This window comes from Corticium candelabrum, chromosome 15, assembly GCF_963422355.1.
Source record: "Corticium candelabrum chromosome 15, ooCorCand1.1, whole genome shotgun sequence".
Lineage (NCBI taxonomy): Eukaryota > Metazoa > Porifera > Homoscleromorpha > Homosclerophorida > Plakinidae > Corticium > Corticium candelabrum.
In genome coordinates this window covers 2,908,476-2,922,635 of record NC_085099.1, presented here as the reverse complement: position 1 = coordinate 2,922,635, position 14,160 = coordinate 2,908,476, and the positions used below count along the sequence as shown (strand labels likewise).

The 14,160-nt window shown below is 42.1% G+C and overlaps 3 protein-coding genes across 3 annotated transcripts; 2 read left to right on the top strand and 1 right to left on the bottom strand.

Annotated features, from left to right (window-relative positions):
• Positions 1–543: 543 nt before the first annotated feature.
• On the bottom strand, positions 544–5,082 carry LOC134191144 (formin-binding protein 1-like). The gene is made up of 13 exons (XM_062659725.1): positions 4,923–5,082; positions 4,476–4,591; positions 4,361–4,402; positions 3,369–3,579; positions 3,207–3,311; positions 2,346–2,474; positions 2,137–2,283; positions 1,930–2,073; positions 1,759–1,868; positions 1,306–1,438; positions 1,107–1,242; positions 943–1,044; positions 544–887 (listed from the first exon to the last, which is right to left on the bottom strand). The coding sequence occupies exons 1-13, from the start codon at positions 4,944–4,946 to the stop codon at positions 748–750; spliced, it is 1,539 nt and encodes a 512-aa protein (XP_062515709.1). The 5' UTR covers positions 4,947–5,082; the 3' UTR covers positions 544–747.
• A 437-nt stretch (positions 5,083–5,519) lies between these two features.
• Positions 5,520–8,382, top strand: LOC134191132 (uncharacterized WD repeat-containing protein alr3466-like). Its single transcript, XM_062659710.1, has 2 exons — positions 5,520–6,481; positions 7,877–8,382. Exons 1-2 carry the CDS (start codon positions 5,559–5,561, stop codon positions 8,058–8,060), a joined length of 1,107 nt encoding a protein of 368 aa, XP_062515694.1. The 5' UTR covers positions 5,520–5,558; the 3' UTR covers positions 8,061–8,382.
• Positions 8,383–9,083: 701 nt separating this feature from the next.
• LOC134190560 (SH2 domain-containing protein 3C-like) lies at positions 9,084–14,148 on the top strand. Its single transcript, XM_062659009.1, has 6 exons — positions 9,084–9,353; positions 9,613–9,724; positions 9,779–9,893; positions 11,145–12,203; positions 12,282–12,453; positions 13,441–14,148. The coding sequence occupies exons 1-6, from the start codon at positions 9,264–9,266 to the stop codon at positions 13,924–13,926; spliced, it is 2,034 nt and encodes a 677-aa protein (XP_062514993.1). The 5' UTR covers positions 9,084–9,263; the 3' UTR covers positions 13,927–14,148.
• Positions 14,149–14,160: the final 12 nt, after the last annotated feature.

The window sequence follows — 14,160 nt, the reverse complement described above, 5'->3', positions numbered from 1 at the left end:
AGCCAACTGCCAACTTATGTTCACAATATTAATTCGAATTCCAGTTTAGATTTTAGTATTGTAGATGCCGAGAGACATGAACAGAGAGAGTGAAGACATGTCACAGGAACAGACTGAAGTCTAGAGCAGTAATGCTTTCAGTTTGGTTAGATAGCTAGTCACAAGACTTTTTAGTATTTTGACGTTTCCTTTCAGTATGGTCTACTAGGTATTTGCAAGGTGCAGGAGCCAAATAATACTCACTGTAGTCAAATGATTTTAGTTCTTTAGTCTCTATTTATGACGTCATACTGATATAATGACGTAATTAGTATTTATATTAATGAGTGGGACCATTAGTGGTTTCACAGTTTGGGCAACATTTATAGAAAACATTTTACATCCCTGCCATACTCCACATATAGGCTCTGAAAATGTGCTGCAGAAACGAATTTCGCTTGAGGTACTGTTTGCCCTTCGGCATTGTCAAATTGTTAGCACAGATAAAATCAGCATGATCTCTGTTGAACGTTCACCCCTCATTTGAGTCAAAGTCTGACACCCATTGGAATCACGAATTGAATAGATCAAATTCCTCTAGCGTGTTCTACCAACAGCAATGGCAAATTTGTGGCAGCCGTCAGCTCGCTGAGTGCTAACAGCCCGTTCAAACGCAATAAGTTATACAGTCAGTGAGGAAAGTGCGTCGTGTCTGATTGGTATAATTGAACATGTAGCCATTGCATGCAAGTAAATGGTCGATAGAAATCAGCACAGCATTTCCACATATGAAAGTGGTACGTATCCCACTTCAGCGCCACGGCTCACTCGAACCCAGCCACTATTGTCATTCTCCAATACTTGAAATGATTCGTCAGCGGTCATGCTCAATTCACCAGGATTAGAGCCTGAAAGAGATGCCAATCACATTCAAAAAACATATCTGTAAGAGAAAGTTGTTACCAGCAAAGTCATATATTGCTCTGCAACTTCCCATCGAGTTTGCCACTGGAGCTGCCTCATCTCCTTCATCTTCAAATTCCTCGCTATCCCAAGTTTCATCATCTAAACGACAGGAAAAATCGTGTTTACGCTGCATGAGTTTCTCCTGTAACTAACTACACTACCTGGATTCGGTTCTTCGGTCTCTGTAGGCTGATTGGCAGCAGGTGTAACTGTGTGGGTTGGTTCTTGTGTTGCATGTATCTTCTGCTGTGGAGGTGCTGCTGATGTGCTTTTCCCGTCCATTGCTTCTAGCCACGTCTGGTGAAAACACAACTAGTAATGCAACGTGCACAATTCGGACACCGCCTTCATACTGCTTACTACAAATTTGTGCCTTTCACCGTTCAGTGCGTCTATTGCTCGACTTCTGCCGTCCAGTTGCTTTTCAACGACTTTTGGATCGCCCAACGATGGGTTTGTCTGATACACTTGTATCATTTTCTCAAGAGCAGTTCTGGGATAAACAAAGTCCGAGTATTTATACGGTTATTAGATTGTCCAACCATTTAACATGACTTATCTGTCTCACTGCTGAAACATTTGTTTTTGTTTGGTGTGTGTGTGTGTGTGTGTGTGTGTGTGTGTGTGTGTGTGTGTGTGTGTGTGTGTGTGTGTGTGTGTGTGTGTGTTCACCCACCCACCCATCTTTCTCTACCTGTCTAACACTGTCAGTCTGCCTTATTTCATACTACGGAAGCTGCAGGACTCCAGACGTTAGCCAGTAATTAATTATCACTGAGCTAATCTTTCTATACGCTCAATGACATGCCGTACTTCTCTTGCATCTCCTTCGCTATTGTTTCCTCCAGGTTTCGTAATTTTTCCTGCAACTTTTTTCTCCGCTTGGCCGGAGGCAAGTGACTAAAGTCTTCCTTTGGTTCGTTCTATACAGCATGGCTAACTAGCACCGAAAACAATACAAAACAATACAAGTGCTTTCTCTACCTTTGGCCTTCGGCCTCCAAAAAGACTAGTCCCAGCTTGTTTCTGCTTTTTTGTAACAGCAACCGGCTTACCAGACTCTTCAAACGGAATATCACTGGGTGGCTTGTATCCGGTTTTCATGTCATCAATTACAACTTGCATGTCCTACAGTATCGTCACGAATATGTTTGTATCAATGGTTCTTCCATAAAAAAATTGCCTACAGACCTGAGCCGAGTTGACAGCCTTTGCCACTGTTGTGATGTTGTCCAGACACGCGATGACATTAGACTGAACGTGTCGTTCTGCGTCAGCATAGTCGGCCAGTCGATCAGACAAAATGCTGATCCGCTTCTCCTCCATTTTCTGCAGTTGCTGCAAATAATCGATACACACTCATTCTCTATTTCTGATTCAAGCGGAAAGAAGTACCATACATCGAATACGGCCGGCATTGCACGACTGTAGTGCTCTCTCTGGAGCCTGTTCGTCTGATCTAGCTGAACTACATAATTCCCCTTTGCCTCTTCTTCATCATTCCTCTTTTGACGAAGACCTATCTTGAACTAAAACACATAATAACACATTCTGTAAATCAAATTGATTCAATTAATTTTTGTAAACTATTTAATTTTGTAATAAAAGTACCAACTTAAATCGCTTACTAACTCTAGCAGCCCAAATATCCAGGCACATTTTGTAGCCCAAATATTCATGCAGATGCGCATAAATGTCTGAATGATCGTCTTCATTGTTTGGAAAGAACGGCTTTCTCGGCTCAGGGTACAGTAGTGCCCTACCAACAAATTGGTTTTTGCTAGCCAAGAAATCAGAGACTGAGACATCTTATTTCTTACAAAATAGTTTGCAGCACTTTACGAACATTTGTAGTTAAAAAACATTTATTGATTTACAGTAAACAATCCTATCCCCAATGCCATGTTCATTTTCAAAATGTAGTACAAATTTAGACACAAGTTTCAATGAATAAGAACATGCTGGTTGCCTAAATTGTCTCTCTAAGAAACTGAAACGCATCCTCCTCAATAGAAACCTGCAGTGTGCACAACTGAGGCATGATGTCATGCAATCTCTGAGACATGAGATCATTCATACCTTAGCTAACTTCATAGTACCAACAGATTACACGTCTACCTTGGACACACAGATTCCTCACATTACAACTCTTCCTGGGATTATAATATTTCTCACTTAGACATCGGACTCAACAGACAAACTGTTATTGGATAGTCTAGCATGCACACTCGAAAGTACACTGTGAAGGTGTCAAACAATACCCTTTCAACTTGAGTTCGGCTCAGATTAAAGTCTTGATCAGCCTTATCGAACGCCTGCTGCGCGGCCTCGGCATCTTTGCTGGCTCTCTCGTATGCCTTCTTGGTCTGTCAATTACAAATACATCATCCTATTCGAGAGCAGTCACAGGCTATGCTGTTTACCCTGTCCAAGGCTTCCATAGCTTTTTTCAGATGTTCCAACTGCTTGCTTCCATCGGCCATGTGTTTTCTTCTGTCGGACGAAATCTCTTTTGCCAGATTCTTTAACCCGTCTTTCACCTTTGAGTGCATGCTCTCTACGACGAGCTCATGCTGTCCAGCCAGACTATCAGTTTCATTTATAACAACGTTAAATGCTCGTATCCATCCATGCCTACAAATTACAAACACGAAGTCGCAATCTACAGTGCATTCGACTGCATTCAACCCCTCTTCCCGCCTCCTTCAACTACAGAGCTACTAGAGCCCAATCAAATGCACCCTTGGTAGTTGTAATTGTTCCTCTGTGTGTCAGACAGTGTAAACAAACAAACATCAAATCCTTTCTACCATAAACTGTGTGTAGTTGTACTGTAATCAAGGTTTCATGCTTGCATTACCGATTTGTTCAATACAAATGTAGAAGAGTCGCCACATAAACAAGTAGCACATCATGTGAACAAGAAGAACGTAACAGAACAAATACATCAAAAAAGACTCTTCAGGTATATTACGACTTGTGATAGAAGGAAGGAACTCATGGCTATGACACTAAGGATGTTGGCAACTCCAAAACAAACAACGGCCTTACACCGATCTTCCAAAACAATATTTACCACAGCAAACAAAGTTTAATTAACCAAACTGTTGAGAGTTAATAACACAAACAACAGAATTAAATGTGAGATAATGTGTGTGCACAGTCTAAGTCAAATACTTGTAAAGCAATCTGCCTGCCTGTCTGCCTGTCTGTACGTCTACATTCTCGTACACGATCTCTGCTACACGTACTCTGTAGTATAACGTTAAGAAACTGAAGACTCACGATGTAACATCCAAATAACAGAACCCAATACAGTCACTCACACAAATCCGAAATCTGAACTTACGCATCAGTTAGTCTGTCTGTCTGTCTGCTCTATACTCACAGCCCGTCTATCCATCAAACGCATTACTTTGATTCCTGATCTTTCCCTCTATAACTCTTACATAGCCTCCTACAACACAACACAACACATGCCACCAAGTTAGTATTCCTGCCGTCTCTCTCACACTCTCTCTCACACACACCTCAGTTTCTTTGCGTATTCCTGCTCAATCTCGATACGCTCCTTCGCAAAACTCTCGACCCGCTTCACGAAGTCAATTCCCTGATCGGTATACTGCAGCAGCTTTTCATACTGATCCTACGCAATCATGCCAAACGACAACACACGGTCGTCAGCATTCAATCAATTCATCCAGTCACTAATTATTGCGCCCGTTCGCTGCGAAAACGATAGCAACACGTCGCATACGCTCGCAAATTGCACATTTCCGACACACAAACACGACGCCATGGCGGCGACATTCGCAAGCAGTTTCGCGTACGGACGTACGCCAACGCACAGTTCATACCACCTCGACACGTTGATGTGAACAAGGACGACGCAGACCCTCGAACGGGCGCGGACACGCGCTAGGAGAGCGAGTTCAGCGCTGACTTCCATATTGAAATGCCTTCTGTACGTTACCTACCCATAGATCTACTCCCCAACTCATCTTTGCGTATGTTCTAGTGCTAATCGAAACACACACACAAACACACAAACAGGAAGACTGTAGAGAGCTACAGCGTTTCCAGACGGCAAGAGCAGACGACCTGGACAAGTTGCTATCTCCCGGATGTGACCTGTTGGGTCGACCTCGCGGTTTCGACAGCAAATCTCGACCTCCCAGGCCCGTGCAGGCCGTGTAGGCCGCGCCAATTTTATTGGCGCTACACGGATTTGGGAAGCCGAGGCTAGCGTAAAGTCCAGAGCCATAGCCATATATATATATATATATATACATATACGTATATATATATATATATATATATATATATATATATATATATATATATATATATATATATATATATGGCTCTGGTAAAGTCCAGAGCCATATATAGAGCCAAAGTCGGGGCTGTCTGACCATTTGGCAGGCTTAGTTACTGTACGTACATAACTACTGCAATTACCAATCGAAATTACGCGCGAGCATATGACCTCGAACTCCAGGTTTCTCTAGCGTTACGCTTTTACCGCGCGTTAAATCACGCCTTTTAGCGCGCGTTATGGGTTTCACTTTAAATGGTACCACCCGTTTCCTTCTTCCCTCGATTTTGCGCCGATGTGGGCGGGTTGTCTGAGCGGGCACCAGGCGTGGATCGAGGCTTGTTCGTTTAGCGAGAGCGTGAGACGGTTGGCGTCGTGTTCGGGCGACGGAACGGTGCGCGTTTGGGACGTCGAGGAGCGACAGTGTGTGGCGACTTTGTCGGGACATACGGCGGAGGTGTGGTCTTGTCACTGGCATCCCAAGAACGCTAACTTATTGTGCTCGACGTCGTCTGACAAATCGGTTATTGTGTGGGACGTTGAGAGGGAGAGACGGCTTTTTACGCTCGAGGAACATGAAGACACCGTCTGGTGTTGTAGGTTTTCACCCGATGGTCTCTTACTGATTTCTACATCTAGTGACAAGACAGCCAAACTGTGGTCATGTGATCAATTGCCAATATGTCGACCACAACTCTTAACGACTCTGGAAAGGAGGGATGATGCACTGGAGTTTGCCGAGTTTTCTCCCGATTGTCGATTTCTCTGCACTGTGTGCAGGGATGGAAACATCAGGCTGTGGAAAGTCGAACGCAGAGAGAAAGACTTGGGGATTGTAGAAGAGCATGTTGATGGTTGTGAATCGCTCTATCGGGACGAAGACAAAATGTTGAGTAGAGAGTTGTCTCCAGTGTGTGAATCGCCAAGATCAGTTGAAGGCGTTTTGTGTGAAATGAGTGAGGATATGCTATATGTAGGATTGTATTGTCAGCTGAAGAGAAAGAGGGCGTGGGTTCGAGCATGTGCTTTTAGCGAATTTCGATTTCATCGTCTTGCTACATGTTCTAATGATGGACGAATTTGCATTTGGGATACGAAGAAGAGACGATTAATTCACGAGCTTTGTGGACACACGAACATCGTTTGGAGCTGCGCATTTCTATCAGTCAAGGATCACGGTCTTTTGCTCGTTTCTTGTTCGAGTGACCAGACATTAAGGTAATTAGTTAGGTATGGCATTTCTTCGGTTATTTTTAGCTAGGGTTTCAACATTACACACCACGACGTTTATTTTTAGCTAGGGTTTCAACTGCAGTGATTATAAACGAGAGCGACGTTTGTTTGTTTGTTACAGGCTCTCTGTCCGTGCTTTGGGAGTGTGTATATAAGCTGTAGGTGTGTCACCATTTTAAGACAACATACTGGTACACATTAATTTTACACTTTGAGACCTCATGTGATGAAACGGTATTCGGGTAGTCTACGAAAGGTTTCCTCACGTATGCCTCAGTAGTCGTACGATTTTTCCTTCAACCTTCAAGCAATAGATGAAATTCCGTGTTTATTTGACGGCAGCATTTATATTTATCTGTACTCAGCTGAGGCGTTTAAACGAGGGCGGCGTTTATTCGAGGGTGGCTTAATCGAAGAAATACAGTATGTAGTTAGGTATTTAACTTATGCACGAAAAACTTATACATAGTACTTTCTCACGTAATTTTTAAGTTGTGTCTCAAAGCATTGGATTTTGCAAAATAGTACTGACATTGAAAACGATCTAGTCCAGTGGTAGATCCAGATGGGGGCCTTAAGGGCATGTGCCCCTTGTTCAGATGACCAGAAACGTCACACATGTTATGTGAAGCACCATGTGTGAGGGTTGCCTCAATGACTTGATCATGCTGTATACTAATAAGGATACTCCACGACGTTACGATGCTGTAATTAACCGTTATGCTGCAAAACAGCCAAGAAGAATGTAGCAAATGCACTTGAAGACCCAAAATGCGAACTACAGATAGTTAAAAGTTGCCTGCGCTTTCAGTGTATATTTAGCATGTCAGAGTTGGTATAACTGTATGTCTACTAAGTGTTTTGCTTCGTTCGTGTGCTGAGCAAGGTGTGCCCCCCTTTAGTCAGGTCTTGCATTCGTGCTCATAGACAGGGGAGACGTTGAAGTAAGTTGTAACATAGGAATAAACAGTTTGTTGATTATTGTTATTCAAATTGTTGTCAAACGTTGTATTTAATTAGGCATGAAATAGCAATTTTTAATAATACTAATACTTTAAGAATATTTAATAAACACACACACACACACACACACACACACACACACACACACACACACACACACACACGCACACACACACACACCACACACCACACAACTACACGCACATACACTCGTAGCTCTGAGGCGAGTAGAACACAACTTCATTTTATACTAGTAATAAATAATAATAATTTTTGTATCTGTCCAGTTGTATTCATAGTTCTCCTGTATGCAATATAAAACTGTTCTTAGACTGGCAATGTGTGTATAAACCACTTGTATGGTAATGATCACGACGAAGACCAATAGTCTTGTCCTATTGTTGTTTTGATGTGCAGGTTTTGGAATCCCGACAGTGGGCAAAGCGTTCAAGTAATCGGAGGACTAAGCGAGCATGTTAGTTGTCAGCTGTTCTCTTGCTGTTTCTCACCGAACGGCCGTATGTGTGCCTTGGGAGGAGACGATGGTAAAATACACTTACTTGACGTCAATGCTTGCTTATGTGAACCAAAACAAAAGTGATAGTTGTTGCAATATTTTGTGGTTTATTTGTTTTGTATTGTTTACACTCGACTAGTCGGATTCTATTTTTGCATCTTTTTACTGTTTATTGATATCAATTGATAACATATTTGTAAATAGTGACGACACGAGCGGGTGGATTTTCTACTACAATACGTTCTATTTTGTTTGTATCGAGTTTTGTAGTAGTGATTGAACAGTTGATTTATTTTGTTGTCGCAGACTAATTAAGAAACAATGTGACCATGTCTGATTGTGTGATGTAGAGTGTATACTGTGTGTGCTCTTGTATACCCTGTCCCACATTAATCGTCATTATTTCAACTGTTGTGAACGAATTTGTGGTACCATACAGTAGTGTGGGAATTAATTTTTATGAAAATTCTTAATTTGTTTTAATATTATTTTATTTTGGATGAGCATGTCATGGCTACATAGCTTACATATATACATGTATGTTACATGTATGTTGTGCACAAAGTGCAGATTTGGACAATCCATGGATTGCCTGCAGTACAAACCATGCATACCTAACTCTAACCCATAGCTACCCTAATCCTTATACTAGCCCTTAACTCTCAAATTACCCGGAAAACTAGAAATCCACGGTTTGTGAACTTTGTCTATGTCGACGCTTTGTGCATAAGCATAACATACTTGGTACATTACATATGCAATATATTATTAATTAATTTTAAAAACCACAAATACAACAGATAATGCTCGTAACCTGGATAAACAACAATGCATTAGTATACGAACATGTCCATGTAAATTAAGTTAATGATAGAACGTTTATTTATAAGTCAATCCAATCTACATCTGTAGCTACAGTCTGGTACACCGTACACATATAATTCTACTGTCTAACTGACTTTAGACCTTACAGTATTATTATTATTATTATTACATACTTGTCTAGTTTAGCACTTTCCCCGCGATCTCTGATCTCTGCATTGTTGTCATAGTATTACAATGCACAGATCTGATCGTGGAGAATGCGTAGCGAACACTGATTCATCCGGGAATTCCCTGGTCATGACCTATCAACGTTTCCGTTTCTGATCGCGCATGACAATATTCTCATATTTTACGTCGAACAAAGCTCTAATCGGGAGAGAAACTGTGCCGTCGATCGTTCGAGCCCACTCCCCGCGTCTCGACGCTCAACACTCACTCATCACGACGTAGTCGAGCGACAAAATGCCATCCGACCTGTCAATAGAACACTGGCTCGACTCCATCCACATGAAGGACTACTTCCCTCTCTTTATGGGCTACGAAGAGATAGACGTAAGACCGTGAGATTCGTGCAACTGCTTGTGTTGCCGGTTCGCGTCTCGCCGTCCTAGGGCCGCCGGTCGTGTTGCTTGATGCGTCGCTGTCGGTGGCCACTTCCAGAAATGCTGCGGTTTGCGTTTGTAGGGTCGCGCGCGCACTTCTCTCGACGAGAATCGCGGGTGTGGGGATAGTGCGGGCTGTGAGAAAGCGCGAGCGAGCTGTCAGTGTGTTGACGGGTAGCCTAACACTTCCGGTGCTCTGCCCACTTTAGTCTCTGTTCCATCTGAAAGACCACGACTTGGAGAAGTTGGGCGTGCGACGCGCTGCCGACCGTCAGAAGATGTTGAAGAGTCTGGCTACGCTTATGGACACGGCCTATCCGGGTGAGTCGAGAGTTGAGGATGTTGCTGGTCGGATTTGTGATTTTTTGGTGTCAGGGAGAGAACGGACGGGGTCTAGAGCGACTGCACTGAGGAGAGGAAGTCGATCTGGATTGCAGACGAGCGTGGAAGAGCCGCAGAAAATCAGCAGATCAAACAGCTTCAAAGCAAAGTATAGTGGGGTGGCCTAAGCTTTAGCTATCCTTTGTCGTTTGTTTCATTGTGTGTGTGTGTGGATGTGATGACTGCTTTTGTGCCCACACAGAATTGTGTGGTTAGCTTGGATGGCTTCTGTTATTAGGATGGAGCTTTTCTGGTGGTTGTAAGGTGTGGGAGGAAATAGGATGTGCTTCCTAAAAGCAGTATATGTCAGTGAAAGAAGTGTTGTCATCTGATTTCTATGTGTGGTTATGTAAATATCACTAGAAATGAGAAGAAATAAGGCCTCTCTGGTGGCATCTTTGATAGACTTGGATGTTTCCTCTGACCAGGCATAGAAGCTGCTTAGTGGTTGAGATATGTGAAGCTTAGTTATGATAAGATTAACATTTGATGAATAAGCAGTTGATAAATGAGTTCTCTTGTGCTGACGAACTCATTTATTTGGAAAATAGCTGATTTTTGAGCATATTGGAAAGTTTAAGTCATCATCAAGTGCTGTGAAGATTATTGTTGGGCTAAACATTTTGACTGTCTGTAGCACGTTTGATCTGAGATTATTAGTTGTAATGTAAGCTTAGTGAATGGGGTATCAATCCAGCTTTGATTATGCATCTGTGTCATAGCAATAGTAAGACTTGTTGATAAATAATTAGATTGCCTGTCATTTGCTGGAGGTAGCACTACTACAAACCAGAATGTAACTGCTATTTTAAATTAACCATAGATCAGTGGTGGCGGAGCTTGGGCAGAGGGGGTAATTCCTCTCCAACTTGACGATCAACAACTGCCAAGAAATTTGGAAGAAGAATATTAGAATTTTTGTACTCCAGTATGACAGTGTTCAGACCTATAAATGTGTATAAGCGCTTTCTGTTGCCGAAGAGGAGTGTTTAAGTTAATAAAGTTCAACATCAGAAAGCGATTCCCGACAGGAAATGCCTAGTGAAAGCTCATCCTAGTTCATGTACTCCGGATGTTCTTTCATGCTCCCCCCCCAACTTGCAAGTCGCTCTGCCGTCCATGTAGATTTTTTGCTTTATTGTTCTATGATTGTTCATTTTGGATTTAATAGTCACAGTGAATTAAATTAAAAAATTATGAAGCACACTTGTTTTGTTGTCAATCAAAATGAGCATGTAATGTCAACACTTTGTTATATTGTGATGTTGGGGCATGAATAATTTAGCGATTGACATCAATTCTACAAGACTTAAATTTATAATGAAACAAGAAAAATTGTTCTAAAAATCTTTTTGTTTAGAGTTGGTGACTTTTTCAAGGGTATCACCAAAGGTAAACGTTCTGGTGGGGAGGAGTCAAGGCTGGCAGAAAGGCCACCTGCGCCTATTGATAATCGACACCTGTCTCCGGGTCTTACAGTCAATACTCAAACTGGTAACATTTCTCCAGCATCGTCCACACACAGCATTGATGATGCTGAGACATACTTGAATGCACAGCCGTGGTTTCATGGTATGATTATGAGGAAAGTGGCCGATCGAGCACTTTCTGCTGATGGCGACTTTCTTGTTCGTGAAAGCATATCGAAACCAGGAGAACACGTTCTAACTGCAAAATGGGGTGGAAAGACATTGCACTTTGTCATAAACGTTGTTCGGTCAGCTACTGTTTCAGGCGGAGGTGGTAGTTTGTCATCTAGAGAGGGATCTCCTTTTCATAATCATATCAACACAAGTACTGGATCTCTGAACGTTGGTGCAATGAACAGACAACCTTTTGAGAAAGCGCTGTATCGTTTTGAGAAGGATGTTTTTCCAAGTATTGTTGAGCTGATCAACTTTTATGAAGGGAATCAGAAGCCGATTTCTGGTCGTTCTGGATGCGTTTTGAAGAGAGCTGTACCTCGTGAGATTACATCTCATCGACCACCAAGTCCTCTTGCTGATCATAAAATGAACTCGGAGCCAGGAACTCCTGTTTCAAAATCTAGTCTTCGCAAAACGTTATCAACCCAGAACGGAAGCACTGACCACGTAGAACCAGTTCCTGAAAATCTGTCTCCAGTGTGTCAGTTGGATCCTGAACTACAACGTCATCTACCTGATTTGGATTATGCTCGGATGATGTGTGCTACTGTGTTGAACACGGTGTCTGATGAACTAGCACGGCATCTGACTAGAGTTGACTTGTGTGCAGCAGAGTTGCTGGAAGGCGATTGGGATGACAAGGAAGGCTCTACTAGTGGTTCTATGAGAAAGAAAGGAAAGAGGAGTTCTGTAGGTAGTGCAGGTGGGATAGCAGGACTGGCAGCTGCAAATCTACCTCAAGGCAAAGAGCTGGGACGGATGCTTTTGGAAAGGTATTGAATGTGCAGATAGTTGTTGTGTTTTTTTGTGTGATTTTATTACTTGTATTGTGACGAGTGTGATGCTTGTAGATTCCATAACGTGAGCATGTGGGCGGCCGCTGTGGTTGTGGGTGCTGGCGACATAGCCAAGCGGAAGAACGCACTGAAGAAGGTAATAGAAATGGCTCACCATTTGCAGAGTGATGGTTTGGTCAATCTTCACAGTTTCATGGCCGTAATGCGAGGACTGGAATTACCACAGGTAAGTGTGTATGTTGCTTGGTTGTGATGTGTTATTGTAGTACATATAAAATACACTTGACCTTAGTTTCTCTCAAATATTTGATATCTGTCAGTCATGATGACTTCTTCATAGAAGGCAAGAGTCTTCTAAGAGGTTTTCTTCCTTTTTTATTGTGCAACTTATTGTTACCATGACGTTCACATGCCAGAAAATGTGACTGTCTACTGCTATCAATGTTGGTACTATAACTGATATCCAGCAGAGTTTGTCGTTAGCTCAACATGGTAGCTTTGGGTAGTACTGCTGTTTGCATGTATTGAGTCTCTCATGGTCTAATGTTCGATTATATACACAGTTGCCTTGTAGTCTGTGTTGTCACAGTCAAATCGATTTTATCTTCATAGACCATGTTTTACACTGTGAATTTGTATATATTGTATGTATATATTGATTGAAACATTAAATAGTTGATAGAGTTTAATAGATACTATAGGTAGATGTGGGAGTAGTCTTTTAAGTTGAGGAGAAGGGTCAGTGACCTCAAGTGAGGCAAATCACCTTGCATGTGTATACAGATTGCTCTGTCAACAAGACACACCTTGGGTTATGAAAACTGCCTTTTAAGGTAACAGTTCTTGTTAGATGTGATCTCATCTAATTATTTTAGATGTTTATGACATGCTGTGAGGTGTCTTTGGTGACAGCATTAGTCCTGTATGTAGCCACAATTAATAAAGACTCGTGTCTTATGTTCATGTTGGAATAATATTTTTTAGGTCAATAGAAAACTAGATGCCTTAAGTAGGAAATCTTGCGGAAATACTGTGTTGAATGGTATACCCAGCACGTTATTTTTAGGTAGTTGTCACCTGGGCATCTTCTTGTTTGTTGTTGCCTTTTGTCCTCTACTTTCTACTTTCAAACTACACCACTGGCTAATAAAACAACTTTCCAGACAGTGGATATAGCATATCACCCATGTGTGAAGTGTATCTTTACCTGTAGGTGGTACGGCTGAAGCAGACGTGGGGACTTCTTCGTCGGAATGATGCAAGCACGGTAAAGTCTTACGAACAGAAGCTACAGCCAACAGCCGTGGCTGTTGCTGGAGGCAATCCTCACATGCATTCAGTTGTATGCTTGCCTTACCTGGAGCCAATGCTCGAGATGTTGCAGAAGACACCAGAAAATGTTGACAGTCCCAGTGCATGGGAGGCCGACCAGGATGTTTTTGCTTTAGATGCACTAAATAACCACCTATACAATTGTCGCAGTTTGGCCATCTCGTGTCCTATGTATTCTGATGCAGGATCGAAGAGGCTTCATGGCCACAAGGTCATACGAGACCTTCATACATACTTCAAGAGTGACTGGCAACATAATCTTTTGTCGTCCACAATGATCAAGACCAACAACTTCAATGAGAAAATAGAGAAATTTCAGATAATGCTGACTGCTCTGAGTGAGTATGCTGAACCATCTCAAGGTTGAATACCGGCCCGATAAGTGATAGCATTGGCTTTAGTGTTTGGTAATCGTAGTTGCGTCTTTGCGTTAGACAAGATTATCCGTTCTCGACTGACTGATTTCCTTTCAATTTTTTATTTTATGCTGTAAGTGACTCCTGTTGAAGTAATTCTGAGTTTTACCCTATTTTCAGTCGTGAATCCTAACTTTGAGAATAACATTGATGAGATGATAGTTACATCAGGATATTAGTCACCT

Coding starts and splice junctions, on each gene's coding strand:
- LOC134191144 (XM_062659725.1), bottom strand. CDS start 4,946: ATGAGTTGGGGAGTAGATCTATGG. Junction 4,592..4,922: donor GTTGGGGAGTAGATCTATGG/GTAGGTAACGTA, acceptor ATGATTGCGTAG/GATCAGTATGAAAAGCTGCT. Junction 2,475..3,206: donor GCCGAACTCAAGTTGAAAGG/GTATTGTTTGAC, acceptor TATGTGTTTTAG/TTCAAGATAGGTCTTCGTCA.
- LOC134191132 (XM_062659710.1), top strand. CDS start 5,559: ATGTGGGCGGGTTGTCTGAGCGGGCACCAGGCGTGGATCGAGGCTTGT. Junction 6,482..7,876: donor TCGAGTGACCAGACATTAAG/GTAATTAGTTAG, acceptor TTTGATGTGCAG/GTTTTGGAATCCCGACAGTG.
- LOC134190560 (XM_062659009.1), top strand. CDS start 9,264: ATGCCATCCGACCTGTCAATAGAACACTGGCTCGACTCCATCCACATG. Junction 9,354..9,612: donor TGGGCTACGAAGAGATAGAC/GTAAGACCGTGA, acceptor TGCCCACTTTAG/TCTCTGTTCCATCTGAAAGA. Junction 12,454..13,440: donor GAGGACTGGAATTACCACAG/GTAAGTGTGTAT, acceptor CTTTACCTGTAG/GTGGTACGGCTGAAGCAGAC.